Here is an 18,710-nt window from a genome sequence, read left to right on the forward strand (position 1 = left end):
CATCTCACCACACTAAAACAGTGGATGTGGCTCTTAATGAGACATGTCGCATTATCACAGGGTGTCTGCGCCCTACACCACTGGAGAAATTACACTGCTTAGCCGGTATTGCACCACCTGACATCCGCCAGGCAGTGACAACCAATAGTGAAAGGACCAAGGCAGAGACATCTCCAGCTCATCCCTTGTTTAGGTATCAGCCAGCATGGCAATGACTTAAATCAAGACATAGTTTTCTTAGATCTGCAGAGACACTCGCTGGAACACCTCAGCAAGCAAGAGTTCAAAAGTGGCAGGCTCAAACGCAGCATCTCAATCCGTGGCTGATACCAGATGAGAGACTCCCTCCTGGGCACACAGAGGACTGGGCGACTTGGAAGGCGCTGAACAGACTGCGCTCTGGCACCACGAGATGCAGAGCCAATCTTAAGAAATGGGGCCACAAAGTGGAATCCATGACATGCGAGTGTGGAGAAGAGCAAACCTCTGACCACCTGCTGCAATGCAACCTGAGCCCTGCCACATGATGCACCAGGGAGGACCTTCTTGCGGCAACATCAGAGGCACTCCAAGTGGCCAGATACTGGTCAAAGGACATTTAATCAGCTACCAAGTTTGCAAAATTTGTGTTTTTTTAATCTGTTTGTTTGTTTTGTTCTGTTAGAAATGTAATACAATGTTCTGGTTGCGGATGATACGATAAATAAATAAAGCTAAAAAGTCCATTAAAACCATATATTCTGTGAACACTTGATCCCATAACTAGGGTTTGAGCTTCTTCCGGAAGGTCATGAGGAAGGGGGCAGATCTGATCTCATTAGGGAGGGAATTCCACAGCCGAGGGGCCACCACTGAAAAGGTCCTGTCTCTCGTTCCCACCAAGCGTGGCTATGATGGCGGTGGGACCAAGAGCAGGGCCTCCCCAGATGATCTTAGAGTTCTTGCAGGTTTGTAGAGGGAGATACGTTCAGACAGGTAAGCTGGGCCAGAACCATTTAGGGTTTTATAGATCAAGACCATTTGGTTTTCTTGGCAAGAATATTGGGGTGGTTTGCCATTGCTGTCCCCAGGGATTGCACTTGGTTCAAGATTGGGAAAGGCGTACGGGAGGGTCGTATACTCTCACCCAACCTATTCAACTTGTATACAGAACACATCATGCGATGTGCAGGGCTTGACTGTGTGGATCATAACAAATTGTGGCAAGTTTTTGGTGGTATGTATGGGGAGACCAAGTCACCTTATCTCTCTCCTGAGGAATCTGTACAAGGACCAAGGAGCAACAGTCAGAACTGACCACGGAACAACAGACTGGTTCAAGATTGGGAAAGGTGTACAGCAGAGTTATATCCTCTCATCCTACCTATTCAACTTGTATGCAGAACACATCATGCCATGTGCGGGGTTTGAGGAATGCAAAGCTGGGGTGAAAATTGCTGGAAGAAACATTAACAACCTTAGATATGCAGATGATACCACTTTGATGACCAAAAGCGAGGAGGAGCTGAGGAGCCTTCTAGTCAAGGTGAAAGAAGAAAGTGCAAAAGCTGGCTTGCAGCTAAACATTAAAAAAACCAAGATTATGACAACAAGAATGATTGACAACTGGGAAATAGAGGGAGAAAACGTCGAGGCCATGACAGACTTTGTATTTCTAGGTGCAAAGATTACTGCAGATGCAGACTGCAGCCAGGAAATCAGGAGACGTTTACTTCTTGGGAGGAGAGCAATGTCCAATCTCGACAAAATAGTAAAGAGCAGAGACATCACTCTGGTAACGAAGATCTGTATAGTTATAGCAATGGTATTCCCCATAGTCACCTACGGATGTGAGAGCTGGACCTTAGGGAAGGCTGAGCAAAAGAAGAGAGATGCTTTTGAGCTGCGGTGTTGGAGGAAAGTTCTGAGAGTGCCTTGGACAGTGAGAAGATCCAACCAGTCCATCCTCCAGGAAATAAAGCCTGACTACTCATTGGAGGGAAGGATAGTAGAGATAAAGTTGAAGTCCTTTGACCACATCACGAGAAGAAAGAAAAGCTTAGAGAAGACAATGATGCTGGGGGAAATGGAAGGTAAAAGGAAGAGGGCCCGGCCAAGGGCAAGATGAATGGATGGCATCCTTGAAGTGACTGGACTGACCTTGAAGGAGCTGGGGGTGGTGACAGCCAACAGGGAGCTCTGGCCTGGGCTGGTCCATGAGGTCACGAAGAGTCGGAAACGACCGAACGAATGAACAACAACAAAACAACCAATAGGAGCCTAGTGTCTAGATCTAGGGAAGTCATGCTCCCCATGCTCTATTCCGCTTTGGTTAGACCACACCTGGAATATTGTGTCCAAATCTGGGCACCACAATTGAAGAGAGAGGTTGACAAGCTGGAATGTGTCCAGAGGAGGGCGACTCAAATGATCGAGGGTCTGGAGAACAAGCCCTATGAGGAGCGGCTTAAGGAGCTGGGCATGTTAAGCCTGAAGAAGAGAATCTGGAGAGAAGATATGATAGCCATGTATAAATATGTGAGAGGGAGCCATAGGGAGGAGGGAGCAAGCTTGTTTTCTGCTTCCTTGGAGACTAGGACGCAAGGGAACAATGGCTTCAAACTACAAGAAAAGAGATTCCATCTGAACATGAGGAAGAACTTCCTGACTGTGAGAACCGTTCAGCAGTGGAACTCTCTGCCCCGGAGTGTGGTGGAGGCTCCTTCTTTGGAAGCTTTTAAACAGAGGCTGGATGGCCATCTGTCAGGGGTGATTTGAATGCAATATTCCTCCTTCTTGGCAGAATGGGGCTGGACTGGATGGCCCAGGAGGTCTCTTCCAACTCTTTGATTCTATGATTCTACAATGCTTTCTGAATGCGACCCAACCTAATGCCTATTGCCAGAAAGATAGAAATGGATCCTGGGATCACAAATAGTTCCTTAAAATGGTTATTGTCTGTCCTAATTAGAAATGAGACCAACCCGCTTCCTTCCAAAAATCCACTTCAAGCACTCTTCATAGCATTAAAAAATGCCGAAGACCTGAAAATATGCTGTTCAGAACATAGTAATCCTGTTACATAAGGGTTTTTTTTCTCCATTTTGAGTCATAGTCCTTTCCCTGGTGAATTCCCATCTCTTTTGACACCTACTGAATGGTGTTTCTTTTTTTCTCTCCCCCATATGAAATCTGTGTCAATGTCATGCGTAACCTCATTCTACCCTGTTTTTGGGTCACTACTCTTTAGGATTCATCCCTGATTTCAGGAAAGACGTACGCTATTTCGGCTGTGTTTTATCACATCGTAAACATTGGCCCAATTTTTTAAGTCATGTCAAAAAGCTGGAAGTATATATAAATATGAAATGTCACTCCCAAATCAACAACAACAACAAAAGAAAAACCATGGGGGCAAATGTATTATATTGAAGTGCAGGAAAGGAATAGGACTGTTCAGCAGTGGAACTCTCTGCCCCGGCGTGTTGTGGAGGCTCCTTCTTTGGAGTCTTTTAATCAGAGGTTGGATGGCCATCTGTCGGGGGTGATTTGAATGCGATTTTCCAGCTTCTTGGCAGAATGGGGTTGGACTGGATGATGGTCCATGAGGTCTCTTCAAACTCTAGGATTCTATGATTCTAGGATGTAGTACTCAGTAAATTTAGTTTCCTGGTTTTAATGTATATGTTGTGTTAATAGTTTATGCCTATGTTTTATGTTTCACATTGTATGTCTCTTGTATTATTTTGCATATGTGGAAACCACTCTGAGCCCTTAGGAGAGATAGGTTAGTATATAAATAAAGTTTTAGTAGTAGTAGTAGTATTAGTATTAGTATTTGAAACACAACAAGATTAGTACATAGCAAACAAGATCACTATGCCGGTTGTTGTATTGGATCACACATTGGGCCCTTCCCAAGTGTCTAGGACTGTGTGATGTATTGGCAAATAATGCGTGCAGATCCCAGTAAGGTGGCCTTTTGCAACTGGCAGATGGTAATTTTGTCAGCGCTGATTGTGTTTAAGTGCAGGCCAAGGTCTTTCGACACTGCACCCAGTGTGCCGATCACTACTGGGACCACCTTGTGCCAGAGTTTTTGCAAAATAATAATAATAATAATAATAATAATAATAATAATAATAATTAGAAACACAACAAGATGAGTCCACAGTAGATACTCTGCTGGTTGTTGTATTGGATCACACGTCGGACACTTCCCAAGTGTCTAGGATTGTGTGATGTATCGGCAAATAATGCGTGCAGATCCCAGTAGGGTGACCCTTTGCAGCTGACAGATGGTAATTTTGTCAGCGCTGATTGTGTTTAAGTGCAGGCCAAGGTCTTCTTGGATTATCAAATGTCTAGATGTCACTGGGGTTTGTGAAAATTATTATTATTATTATTATTATTATCATTATTATTATTATTATTATTTGAAACACAACAAGATGAGTCCACAGCAGACACTCTGCTGGCTGTTGTATTGGATCACACATCGGACACTTCCCAAGTGTAAGGGACTGTGTGATATATTGGTAAATAATGCATGCAGATCTCAGTAAGGTGGCCTTATTATTTTACTGACACAAAAGCACAGTACGTCACAGCAAACGAGATCTCTGTGCTGGATTTCGTATCACAAAATCACAAGTCGAACCTTTCCCAAGCGTCTAGGACTGTGTGATGTATTTTCAATTGATGCGCGCAGATCCAAGTAAAGTGGCCTTTTGTGATTTTGTCGATGATGATGATGATGATGATGATGATGATGATGATGATTATTATTATTATTATTATGGAAGCTTAAGTACCTAAAGTAATGTAGGAGTTATATTGGTAACATGTGAAGTAAACTAAGGAATCCTGAGTTATGTTGGATATTGGGATAATGTAATATATATGATGCCATTGAGAAATGTTGGGGTTTGGATTGTAAATATAAAAGCTATGGAGGTAACATGTATAAAGAAGAATAAGGAATCCAAAGGTATGTGAAGTAATGGAACATTGGGTTGCTGTGAGTTTTCCAGGCTATCTGGCCATGTTCCAGAAGCATTCTCTCCTGATCTTTTGCCCACATCTATGGCAGGCATCCTCAGACGTGTGAGGTCTGTTGGAACCTAGGAAAGTGAGGTTGATATATCTGTGGAATATATAAACAGACCTCACAGAATGCCTGCCATAGATGCAGACGAAACATCAGGAGAAAATGCCTTATTTATTTACTTATTTATTTACAATATATAGACACAGAAACAGAGACTATTTAACATTCCAGCTTTTTCATGAGGGTATTCTGGCCACCAGGGGGAGCTTTTGCTTCACCATCCATTTATGGCACTGGTGGAGTACTTCCTCATTCTTTTGCTTGCTTGCTGGAGATTTATGGTGTCGTAAATTAGTTAAATTAGCCTCCCTGCATAAGTGGTACCTAAATTTCCTACTTGACAGATTATTATTTTTTTTGTCATGTCAGGAGCAACTTGAGAAACTGCAAGTTGCTTCTGGTGTGAGAGAATTGGCCGTCTGCAAGGACGTTGCCCAGGGGATGCCCAGATGTTTTTGATGTTTTTACCATCCATGTGGGAGGCTTCTCTCATGTCCCCACATGAGGAGCTGGAGCTGTTAGAGGGAACTCATCCGCACTCTCCCCGGATTAGGACCTGCGACCTGCCGGTCTTCAGTCCTTCCGGAACAGGGGTTTAACCCACTGCGCCACCGGGGGCTCCTTACTTGACAGATGCAACTGTCTTTCTGGCTGCAAAGGTTGACAGCAAGCTACACAGATGGTCGGAAGCTCACTCCGACCGAGGCTGGCTTCGAACTCATGATTTTTTGGTCAGTGGTGATTTTAGTGCAGCGGACTCCCAGCCAGCTGTGCCACAGTCCCGGTGCATATATGCAGGCGAAACGTCAGGAGAGAATGCTTTTAGAACATGACCATACAGCCCAGCAATGAAAGCCTTCAACAATTCAGGACACACAGTTTGGAAAGCTCCCTCCTAAGTGATACCTTCATTTTGTTAAGAGGTGGAAGTGGCTCCCTCCTCACATGAGCCGAACCTGCTGCTATGAATGCACATCGGACTTTGTATGCTTTTATTCAAAATTTAATAAAGATTATTAGATTAAAAAAAGAATGCACATCGGACTTGTTGCAAAATGCACAGCTGCTGCAAACCACTTACGGTGTAAGGTTGTTGGGTCCTCAAAAGAGTGGCCAACCTGTGGATATAGAGTAAGAGTTCCTGAAGGCAGAAAGTTTTCCTAAAACATGCTTACCTAAGAGTCAATATGTTTGATCTTTGAAATGTCTTCCTGGGGATGTCTTCCTGTAATGCTTCCTTCGTTCTGTGCCTCTTGTCTTTTCAGAGAGCAGACATAGCTGTTGCCCCACTGACCATAACCTTGGTCCGAGAAGAAGTCATTGACTTTTCCAAGCCCTTTATGAGCCTGGGCATCTCGATCATGATCAAAAAGCCACAGAAATCTAAGCCGGGTGTCTTCTCCTTCCTGGACCCTTTGGCCTATGAGATTTGGATGTGTATAGTCTTTGCTTACATTGGCGTCAGCGTGGTTCTGTTCCTAGTCAGCCGATTCAGCCCTTACGAGTGGCACTTGGAAGACAACCAAGAGGAGCCGCGAGACCCTCAAAATCCTCCCGACCCTCCAAATGAGTTTGGAATATTTAACAGCCTTTGGTTTTCCCTGGGTGCCTTTATGCAGCAAGGATGCGATATTTCTCCAAGGTTTGTTGGTTTGCTTCCTCTCGTATCACACTCTCATCACCGTTTTGCATTTTATGGTCATCCGCTGAGGCCATGGTGCATATATGTTTCTCTCTAAAACATGTTTCTGTGAATCCAAATTTTACGTTGACATTCCATCCAACGCTAAGCTTTCTCCATGAAGCCGTATTAGTCGCCTGAGAGCAGTCGTTCATTCATTCATTCCTCCCTCTCTCAAAAAGTCCAGGGCTGGGCATCGCGTTCTGAATGCCCTCCATTTGCTCATTTCCACAAGAACTTATATACACCATGTTGATACTGTAAAATGCATCTGGTTTTTTTACATCTTTCATTAGTACTTGGAGGGTTACCGTGTTTTTGCTGCATATCTCATTTTACGGTCATCTTCTTGGTGCATATAACATTTTTTTTTAATTTCTCATTGCTCATTCTTTGCAAAGCCATGTGCAACAGCATTTTTAAATTTGTGCTATTCATGTTGAGTTCGTCTTCCTACTTCTCATCTCTTTGACTTGTTTTATCATCTGCAAACTTACATATCATATCTATTTTGTTCATAGTTGTTTGGAATATGTTTTTTTCCTCCATGCATGCATTGTAATTGTGTTTTTGTGTTGTATGGTGCGTCTTTCGTCGCTTGATTTCCTTGGTCTTTTCAGTGCAAGTCAGCTGTCCTGAATTGCCCTTCAAAAACAGCCTTTAGACCAGTGATTCTCAACCTGGGGGTCGGGACCCCTGGGGAGGTCGCCAGGGGGTGTCAAAGGGGTCACCAAAGACCATCAGAAAACACAATATTTTCTGTTGGTCATGAAGGTTCTGCGTGGGAAGTTTGACCCAATTTTATCGTTGGTGGGATTCAGGTCAATGCCCACCAAACCCTTCCAGTATTTTTCAGAATACTTTTTCATTGTAGGTGAACTATACTTCCTAGCAAATACAACTCCCAAATGTCAGGTCTATTTTCTTCAAACTCCATCAGTGTTCACATTTGGGCATATAGAATATTCGTGCCAAGTTTGGTCCAGCTCCAACATTCTTTGAGTCCACAGTGCTCTCTGGATGTAGGTGAACTACAACTCCAAAATTCAAGGTCAATGCCCACCAAACCCTTCCAGTATTTTCTGTTGGGCATGAGAGTTCTGTGTGCCAAGTTTGGTTCAATTCCATCACTGGTGGAGTTCAGAATGCTCTTTGATTGTAGGTGAACTATAAATCCCAGCAACTACAACTCCCAAATGACAAGTCTATTTTCCCCAAACTCTGCCAGTGTTCACATTTGGACATATTGAATATTTGTGCCAAATTTGGTCCAGCTCCAACATTCTTTGAGTCCACAGTGCTCTCTGGATGTAGGTGAACTACAACTCCAAAATTCAAGGTCAACGCCCACCAAACCCTTCTAGTATTTTTTGGTGGTCACGGGAGTTCTTTTTGCCAATTTTGGTTCAATTCCATCATTGGTGGAGTTCAGAATGCTCTTTGATTGTAGGTGAACTATAAATTCCAGCAACTACAACTCCCAAACGACAAAATCAACCCCACCAGTATTGAAATTTGGGTGTATCGGATACTTGTGCCAAATTTGGTCCAATATCTGACATCCTGCATATCAGATATTTACATTACTATTCATAACTGGAGCAAAATGACAGTTATGAAGTAGAATCAAAACTAATATTATGGTTGGGGGTCGCCACAACATGAGGAACTTTATTAAGGGGTCATGGCATTAGGAATGTTGAGAACCACTGCTTTAGACAGTATTGAAAGTAAAGGAAAATGCTTTACTTCAGCAAACACAAAGGATAAGCAAATGCAATTGAAAAAAGTGCAAAATAAAGCAAGGAAGTCTTAATCCAGACACAAATTAAAGTCTCTTACGAAGTCCCAAAAGAAACACTAGTTTTCCATCAGACAACAGACGATGAACTAAGTCCTTAGCAGCAGACACAAAGCAGGTTCCATAGGAGTGAAAACATCAGTATTATGGTGGTTGTTACAAACAAAAACTGACTACTCCTGCCTCTGATTTATAGCCCTGAATTCCCCACGCAGGAGATACTAGGGTGTCTCCCAATTAGCTCAGCGTTTTTAGCAGCTATTCTGGCTGAACGCAGTCTACGCTCTGCCTCTTTTCGTCTCTCTAGAAATGTGGGCACTTTCAACCCCTCATTGTATGATTCTTCTTCTTCTTCTCCCTTCAATTCCTGAGCACTTTCCTGTTCCCCTTCCTCCTCCAAAGATGAGGAATCCCCAACATCAGGTCACCAGAACTGTCGCAATTGGAAAGCCTCAAGGCACGCAGGGAGACTGGGGCAGAGCTAGTCTCTCAGTAAGATACTGAAATTCATGTTCTGATGTGTTTAAACCAACACCACTTGGTGTAATTGTATACTCTTTGAGAGATAGGGAAAATCATTTGTCTTCAGTGCATTCACACAGTGTTGTCTACAGTTTATAGCAAAGATGGTCTGGATCAAACAGAGAGGGCATATAGGCTCGCCTTTGCTTTTTCGATATCTCTAAGAAGTTTATCTAAAGCAGTTAAGAAGACTGACTGCTAGCTGCCAGCAAGGGAAGATACTGCATTTGATAGTGGAAGCAATAGATTGTTGTTCTGTCTAGTAACCATCAATGAAAGGTTTTAGCAAGTTTAACTCTGCCATGCCATTGGTACATATTGATGAATATGGCCTTCGTTGATTGGCCACAGCTCTCTGACACTTCTTGTGTGGCCACTTTTACAATTTAAGCTTATTTAACTGCACTGAATAATAATAATAATAATAATAATAATAATAATAATAATAATAAAATAATAATAATATACTTTATTATTATTATTATTATTATTATTATTATTATTTATGGTATTTATATTCTGCCCTTCTCACCCCTTCGGGACTCTGGGCGGATCACAAAACACATACACGGCAAACATTCAAGCTTATTTAACTGCATTCAACAACAACAACAATAATGTAGGTTCTTGTGGGTTTTTTCGGGCTATAGGGCCATGTTCTAGAGGCATTTCTTCTGACGTTTTGCCTGCATCTATGGCAAGCATCCTCAGAGGTAGTGAGGTCTGTTGGAATTAGGACAATGGCTGAGTCTGGAAAAATGTTTTGTTGAGAGGTGTTAAGATGTGCCTGGTTGTTTCCTCTCTGCTGTTTTGCTCAGACTACACAGAGAAGCCATTGAAATCCACAAGCATGTGGACAATTTCAACAGAAAGGAAGAGACCATGAAAATGAACAAAATTTGGCTACCAGTATTAAATAACTCTAAAATTGCAACAGCAAAACAGCAGAGAGGAAACAACCAGGCACATCTTAACACCTCTCAACAAAAGGTTTTCCCAGGCTCAGCCAGGCCTTCAAATGCTAATGAAGGTGATCAGCTGAAACATTCACACCTAGCTCCAGCAGACAAGAGCTCTTTGCCCCACCCCAGCCATTCCACAGATATATAAACCCATTGTCCTAATTCCAACAGACCTCACTACCTCTGAGGATGCTTGCCATAGATGCAGGTGAAACATCAGGAGAAATGCCTCTAGAACATGGCCCTATAGCCCGAAAAAACCCACAAGAACCTAGTGATTCCAGCCATGAAAGCCTTCGACAATACACTGAACAATGTACTTTATTATAATTATTTCTATTTACAGTATTTATATTCTGCCCTTCTCACCCCTTCAGGTCTCAGGCGGATCACAGAACACAGACACGGCAAACATTCAAGCTTATTTAACTGCATTGAATAATAATAATAATAATAATAATAATAATAATAATAATAATGTACTTTATTATTATAATTATTATTTACAGTATTCATATTCTGCCCTTCTCACCCCTTCAGGACTCAGGGCAGATCACAGAACACATACATGGCAAACATTCAAACTTTTTGCATAAGATGTTATTAATGGAACATATCTGGCAATACTTCTGATAAATGGAATGAGGATGAATTGTATCCATTGCCATGGGCCTTAGTTTGTGAAAAGGGTTTGTTTCAATAAGCTATTGTTAGGATAAGCCAGGAGTCCTCAAACTTTTTAAACAGAGGGCCAGTTCACAGTCCCTGAGATATTGGGGGGCCAGGCTATAGTTTGAAAGAAACATGCATAAATTCCTATGCACGTTAGGCTTGTGCACGGATTTCTTTCGACCGGTTTCCTTTGGTTAATCTGACTGGTCCGGCTTGTTTGGGTGGCCGTAACAGCAAGGGCTCAGTCTCCATTTTTTGGACTGAACAGAACAGTAGCTCTTGAATATTGGCTGTGTTTGGTTACAAAGGGCGTATAGGAGGGAGGCAGCTGCTAGAAGGCAAAGAGAGGGCTTTTTTAAGGAAGCCCAGGGTAGGATAGCTTCAAGTCATTGCTCTTCTTTATCTGGAAGTGGGAAATATCCTTAAAATGCCTTGGAAAGAGTTATGGCATGGTGCAGGCTCAGAAGAGAAAGCATGCACACCTGTCTGTAGTGCCTCTCCTCTAGAGTAAAAACAGCTTTAAGAAGTCTCCTTAAACTGCCTTGGAAAGAGTTCGTGGTGTGGTGCAGGCCTGGGAGACAAATGTTTTTAATCTAGGTCTTAATGAAGGATATAAAGACAAGGATATAAAGACAAACAATGCCTAAAATGATGGGAAGGAGAGCCTGGGACCCCCTCCCCCCATAATGGGCCAGATAGAAAATAAATCTTTCAACTTCCCAGATTGAAAACAGGTATCTTTCCTCCCAAATTCAGGAAGCTCCTGAAAAATGGATTGGAACCCCCACTGAAATCCAGGACACTGAAACGGATGAGTGCACAAGCCTAATGCACACTGCACATATCTTATTTGTACTGGGGGGGGGGGGGGGGGGATGAAATAAGAATACAATATTTTAAATGAAAACAATGTTAACCAACATAAACTTAACCAGTATTTGAATGGGAATGTAGGCCGAGAGCTAATTTAATTAGGATTGTTGTTATTGTGCGCTTTCAAGTCATTTCAGACTTAGGGTGACCCTAAGTCTAAAGTTTAGGTAAGGGGCTGGGTCAATGACCTTGGAGGGCCAAATCTGGCCCGCTGGCCTTAGTTTTGGGACACCTGGACTAAGTCATAATTTAAGGTTCGGGTTCAATGCTTAATTATGTTTAACTTTTTTTTCATGGACAGGGAAGTAGGCAGAGCTGTCAAACCCTCACTTTTTTTGCACCCATCAATGTTCTACTTCAGCTGAGCTCCTGCTTCTTGTCCTGTTATCCTGCCGTATATCACTAGTATTTTAGTCTCCTCCTTGTGTGTTAAGTGCTTTGCAGTTTTATCCCGAATCTTCTAATTCAGTGTTTTCTCTTTGCCCGCTGTTAAAGTAGAGTGTGACTATAGCATTGAAAGTGCTGTTGACCATGTGTTTACCCATCAAAGGACCGGCAAAATAAGCATGGGACATCACATGGAAAGCTCTGGGCATTCTCTTGGTTTTGTTTCCACTCATTACGTTCTTTTGCTATTCTTGGCTTTTCATCTGCTTCCCAATCTGGGAGATTTTGAGAAAGCCTAGAGGAAATCAGCATTGCTACCTGAACCTCAGCCTAAAGGTAAATGGCGTTATTGAGTTTGCAGCCACTTTCTGGAGATCTTCACTGCTCAAGTTAATACAATCGTATGGCCAATCCACATAAATGAAGTACGTGGAGATTTATCCATAGTGTAAAACTTATTTATTTATTTGTTCAGAAGACACTTTGTAGTCTGCTGAGGCACTAGAACAGTGTTTCTCAACCTGGGGGATCGTGCTGAGGTGTCAGAGGGGTCATCAAAGACCATCAGAAAACACAGTATTTTCTGTTAGTCATGAGGTTTCTGTGTGGGAAGTTTGGCCCCATTCTATCATTGGTGGGGTTCAGAATGCTCTTTGATTGTAAGTGAACTATAAATCCCAGCAACTACAACTCCCAAATGTCAAGGTCTATTTTCCCCTAACTCCACCAGTGTTCACATTTGGGCATATTGAGTATTTGTGCCAAGTTTGGCCCAGATCCATCATTGTTTGCGTCCACAGTGCTCTCTGGATGTAGGTGAACTACAACTCCAAAACTCAAGGTCAATGCACACCAAACCCTTCCAGCATAATCTGTTGGTCTTAGGAGTTCTGTGTGCCAAGTTTGTATAATTGGTGGAGTTCAGAATGCTCTTTGATTGTAGGTGAACTATAAATCCCAGCAACTACAACTCCCAAATGTCAAGGTCTATTTTCCCCTAACTCCACCAGTGTTCTCATTTGGGCATATTGAGTATCAGTGCAAATAGGTTCTTGTGGGTTTTTTCAGGCTATAGAGCCGTGTTCTAGAGGCATTTCTCCTGACGTTTCACCTGCATCTATGGCAAGCATCCTCAGAGGTATGCTTGCCATAGATGCAGGCAAAACGTCAGGAGAAATGCCTCTAGAACATGGCTCTATAGCCCGAAAAAACCCACAAGAACCTAGTGATTCCAGCCATGAAAGCCTTCGACAATACATATCAGTGCAAAGTTTGGCCGAAATCCATCATTGTTTGCATCCACAGTGCTCTTTGGATGTAGGTGAACTACAACTCCAAAACTTAAGGTCAATGCCCACCAAACCCTTCCAGTATTTTCAGTTGGTCAGGGGAGTTCTGTGTGCCAAGTTTGGTTCAATTCCATCGTTGATGGAGTTCAGAATGCTCTTTGATTATAGATGAACTATAAATCCCAGCAACTACAACTCCCAAATGTCAAGATCTATTTTCCCCTAACTCCACCAGTGTTCACATTTAGGCATGTTGAGTATTTGTGCCAAGTTTGGTGCAGATCCATCATTGTTTGCTCTCTGGGTGTAGGTAAACTTCAACTCCAAAATTCCATCATTGTTTGCGTCCACTGTGCTCTTTGGATGTAGGTGAACTACAACTCCAAAACTCAAGGTCAGTGCCCACCAAACCCTTCCAGTGTAATCTGTTGATCATGGGAGTTCTGTGTGCCAAGTTTGGATCATTGGTGGAGTTCAGAATGCTCTTTGATTGTTGGTGAACTATACATCCCAACAACTACAGCTCCCAAATGACAAAATAAATCCTCTCCCCCCCCCCCCCAACCCCAGCAGTATTCAAATGTGGATGTACTGGGTATTTGTGCCAAATTTTGTCCAATGAATGAAACTACACCCTGCATATCAGATATTTACATGACAATTCATAACAGTAGCAAAATGACAGTGATGAAGTAACAACAAAAATAATGTTATGGTTGGGGGTCACCACAACATGAGGAACTGTATTAAGGGGTCACGGCATTGGGAAGGTTGAGAAACACTGGACTAGAATATTCTTGCAGACAATCTCACTAAATCACAAATCCTAGGTTTCTGTGCAATGAAGTGGTATTAAAGCACTGTAATTGTCAGGTGTGAAAGAGATTGTAGATTTCGATACCGTACTTTAAGGGGATTTCATTCTCGATTGTCTGTTCTGGTAGGAAACATTATTTACTGAATGAATAAGCACATAACAGATAATTCTGGGAGAGCGATCTCTATTAGACGTGCTAATATAGGCTCTTTGGCAGCTTCCGTGTGTAACCTGATCCTCAGCTAAGTTTGTAACAGGTGAGTATTTGCGGTAGATAGTACTCCAGAGAGTGTGCAACCATTTAATAAGGCGTTTTAGCCTGAATGATGTAAAGACTACAGAGGGATTGTGACAGGGGTTGCACTAAATAGCGCTTGGGCTTCCTTCCAGTTATTTGTTTATACGAACTCTTATATTATTTCTCTCCAGTATTGCATTACATATTTAGCTATGCACAGAGTCAAAGTCAAACTTGATTTGAAGTAGGGCGCTCACCAATGCTTCCTCTTCATCCTGGAAAGAAGTGACGAGCGGAGTGCCATCCGCAGGGATCCGTCCTGGGCCCGGTCCTGTTCAACATCTTTATTAATGACTTAGATGAAGGGCTAGAAGGCAGGATCATCAAGTTTGCAGACGGGACCAAATGGGGAGGGAGAGCCAAGACTCCAGAGGACAGGAGCAGGATTCAAAACGATCTTGACAGATGAGAGAGATGATTGGCCAAAACTAACAAAATGAAGTTCAACAGTGACAAATGCAAGATACTCCACTTTGGCAGGAAAAACGAAATGCAAAGATACAGAATGGGGGGTGCCTGGCTTGAGAGCAGTATGTGTGAATAAGATCTTGGAGTCCTCATGGATAACAAGTTAAACATGAGCCAACAATGTGATGAATGTGATGTGGCGGCAAAAAAAGCCAATGGCATTTTGGCCTGCATCAAGAGGAGCATAGTGTCTAGATCCAGGGAAGTCATCCTACCCATGCTCTATTCTGCTTTGGTTAGACCACACCTGGAATATTGTGTCCAATTCTGGGCACCACAATTCAAGAGAGATATTGACAAGCTGGAATGTGTCCAGAGGAGGGCCACTAAAATGATCAAGGATCTGGAGAACAAACCCTATGAGGAGCGGCTTAAGGAGCTGGGCATGTTTAGCCTGAAGAAGAGAAGGCTGAGAGGAGACATGATAGCCATGTATATATATATAAGAGGAAGCCACAGAGAGGAGGGAGCAAGCTTGTTTTCTGCTTCCTTGGAGACTAGGACGTGGAACAATGGCTTCAAACTACAAGAGAGGAGATTCCATCTGAACATGAGGAAGAACTTCCTGACTGTGAGAGCCGTTCAGCAGTGGAACTCTCTGCCCCGGAGTGTGGTGGAGGCTCCTTCTTTGGAGGCTTTTAAGCAGAGGCTGGATGGCCATCTGTCAGGGGTGATTTGAATGCAATATTCCTGCTTCTTGGCAGGTTGGGGTTGGACTGGGTGGCCCAAAAGGCCTCTTCCAACTCTGTTTCTATGATTCTATGATTCTAATGTCTGAGCAGAACTTTGGTCCTAGCCGGGGTTGATTCAGAGAGGCTGCTTCTCTTCCCGCCAGCGTTTCGGAGTCATAAAAATAAATGCATGTTAGAGAATGTCTGGTGATAAAAAGGCATCTCGCAATGAGCTGGCTTATTATAATTTTCTTTTGCATTTTTATAAACTCACTGAGGGGAAAGAAGAGACTAAATATTTGCAATTCTCTGTAACAATGCTGGCTGAAATGGAAATCAGCCAGAGACGAGATTGCTAAATAGGAATATTCATGATTTGGAACAGTGGGTTTTAGACATGCAAATTCTAATTAGCATAAAATACACCAGAATGTGTTACTCTGCGTTGGTTTTGGGTTCTCGGAGTCCCAGTAGGGACAGATCGTGAAAGTTACTTCTCTTCCTTTCTTTTTTTAAAGGCACATGATTCTATCCAATGAATATATTAGGCTTTTATTTGCTTAGTTGAGAAAATAGATCTGTCTGTTCGTTTCGAAGTTTTACAAGGGTCCTCGTTCAGTAGACGTAGGGATGTGCACCCACCCTGAAAGGTTTGTGCAGTGGTTCTCAACCTTTCTAATGTCGCGACCCTGTAATACAGTTCCTCATGTTGTGTTGACCCCCAACCATAACATTATTTTCATTGCTACTTCATAACTGTAATTTTGCTTGTTGTTGTTCATTCATTCAGTCGTCTCCGACTCTTCGTGACCTCATGGACCAGCCCACGCCAGAGTTCCCTGTCGGCCGTTACCACCCCCAGCTCCCTCAAGGTCAGTCCAGTCACTTCAAGGATGCCATCCATCCATCTTGCCCTTGGTCGGCCCCTCTTCCTTTTGCCTTCCACTTTCCCCAGCATAATTGTCTTCTCTAGGCTTTGCTGTCTCCTCATGATGTGGCCAAAGTACTTCAACTTTGTCTCTAGTATCTTTCCCTCCAGTGAGCAGTCAGGCTTTATTTCCTGGAGGATGGACTGGTTGGATCTTCTCGCAGTCCAAGGCACTCTCAGCACTTTCCTCCAACACCACAGCTCAAAAGCATCTCTCTTCCTTCGCTCAGCCTTCCCTAAGGTCCAGCTCTCACATCCGTAGGTGACTACAGGGAAGACCATGGCTTTGACTAGGCGGATCTTTGTTGTCAGTCTGATGTCTCTACTCTTCACTATTTTATCGAGATTGGACATTGCTCTCCTCCCAAGAAGGAAGCGTCTTCTGATTTCCTGGCCACAGTCTGCATCTGCAGTAATCTTTGCCCCTAGAAATACAAAGTCTGTCACGGCCTCCACGGTTTCTCCTTCTATTTTCCAGTTGTCAATCATTCTTGTTGCCATAATCTTGGTTTTTTTGACGTTTAGCTGCAACCCGGCTTTTGCGCTTTCCTCTTTCACCTTGATTAGAAGGCTCCTCAGCTCCTCCTCGCTTTCGGCCATCAGAGTGGTGTCATCTGCATATCCAAGGTTGTTAATGTTTCCTCCAGCAACTTTCACCCCAGCCTTGCATTCAAATTGTGATGTTAATATCCGATACGCAGACTGTATTTTCATTCCCAGGACCAAATTTGACACAAATACCCGATACGCCCAAATTTTAATACTGGGGGTAGGTGGGTGTGTTATTTTGTCATTTGGGAGTTGTAGTTGCTGGGATTTATAGTTCACCTAAAATCAAATTGCATTCTGAACTCCACAAATGATAGATTTGAACCAAACTTGGCACACAGAGCTCCCATGGCCAAGAGAAAATACTGGAAGGGTTTGGTGGACATTGACCTTGAGTTTGGGAGTTGTAGTTCACCTACATCCAAAGAACACGGTGGACTCAAACAATGATGGATCTGGATCAAAATGGGCATGAATGCTCAATAATGTGAACACTAGTAGAATTTGGGGGAAAGAGACTTGACATTTGGGAGTTGTAGTTCCTGGGATTTATAGTTCACCTCCAATCAAAGAGCATTTTGAACCCCACCAATGATAAAATTGGGCCAAACTTCCCAACAGAATCCCCATGACCAACAAAAAAATAATGTGTTTTTTCATGGTCTTTGGTGACCCCTCTGACACCCCTTCATGACCCCCCTAAGGGGTCCTAACTCCCAGGTTGAGAAACACTGGTTTAGAGGGTAACTGGACACACTCATGCAGGATAAGTCAACCAAAAGCTACTAGACAAGTTACTATATCTCTCCACCCCACTGCATCATTATGGCCAAGGAAATGGCCAAGATCTTGTTGTGGGATGAGAGAATATGAAATGATTTATAGTTTCCAAATCATGACCTCCCTGAACCACTGTAAATGGGATAGCAAGTGTCCCGGAAACAAGCAAAATACAACAGAGTCCTTTCACAGCAAAAACATGCTTCAGCCTGTCTATCAGCAGAGTCCAACTGCCAGCATCTGACCTTATTTACACACTGTTTAGTAAACTCACAGATTCCAATTTAATCTGAAATATCTTGCAATATATACAAATATACAATTCAGATTTGCAGATCCTTATTCCTTGTACTTGCAAACAATCACAGTCATCAGATAGTCACATACAACATAGACTGATATTCACACTGAGTCACGGAGGAGAGAGAAAGATGGATGCTTTCATCCTCGTTATATAGCCACCTGCTGATAGGTCATCAGTCAGTAAGGGACACTGGCTGATGCCATAGGGATGCAGTGGGGTGGAGAGACCTTTGCTTGCTTGTTATATAGAGGCACAACAGTGGTGCTAAACCATATTTCTCTTGATTGTGGGTTCTTCTAGTGTACTTGTTTATTGTCAACTGTGCAAGAGGGAATGCACTGCAGCTATTTCTACAGTAGTTATGGGAAAAATATTCAGAAGGTTAATGCATAAAACCTTTTTTCAACTGTCCAGAGACTGCTATGAGAGGAATTTTGGACTGATGAGAATCATCACAGTCCATGACTTATTATGTGACAAGTTCATGCATAACTGATTGGCATGGGAAACGGCCTTTTTTGGCACAGAAAACGAATTGGAAACAGCTGTACTTACTGAATTTTGTCAGTGAGTATGGTCATTATTTTCCTTTGTTTTTCATAAGTACTTCTTGATAGAT

The 18,710-nt window shown here is 42.8% G+C and overlaps 1 protein-coding gene across 6 annotated transcripts in view; it reads left to right on the top strand.

Annotated features, from left to right (window-relative positions):
- The window catches only part of GRIA3 (glutamate ionotropic receptor AMPA type subunit 3), a 261,418-nt gene that overhangs the window by 184,923 nt on the left and 57,785 nt on the right, over positions 1-18,710 (top strand). For all 6 annotated transcript variants that reach the window (XM_060756402.2, XM_060756404.2, XM_060756403.2 and 3 more), the window contains exon 11: positions 6,355-6,731. In XM_060756402.2, coding sequence (XP_060612385.1) covers positions 6,355-6,731 — 377 coding nt within the window. The remainder of the gene's footprint in view (positions 1-6,354; positions 6,732-18,710) is intronic.

Source organism: Anolis sagrei, chromosome 10 (genome assembly GCF_037176765.1).
Source record: "Anolis sagrei isolate rAnoSag1 chromosome 10, rAnoSag1.mat, whole genome shotgun sequence".
In the NCBI taxonomy this organism is placed as follows: Eukaryota; Metazoa; Chordata; class Lepidosauria; order Squamata; family Dactyloidae; genus Anolis; species Anolis sagrei.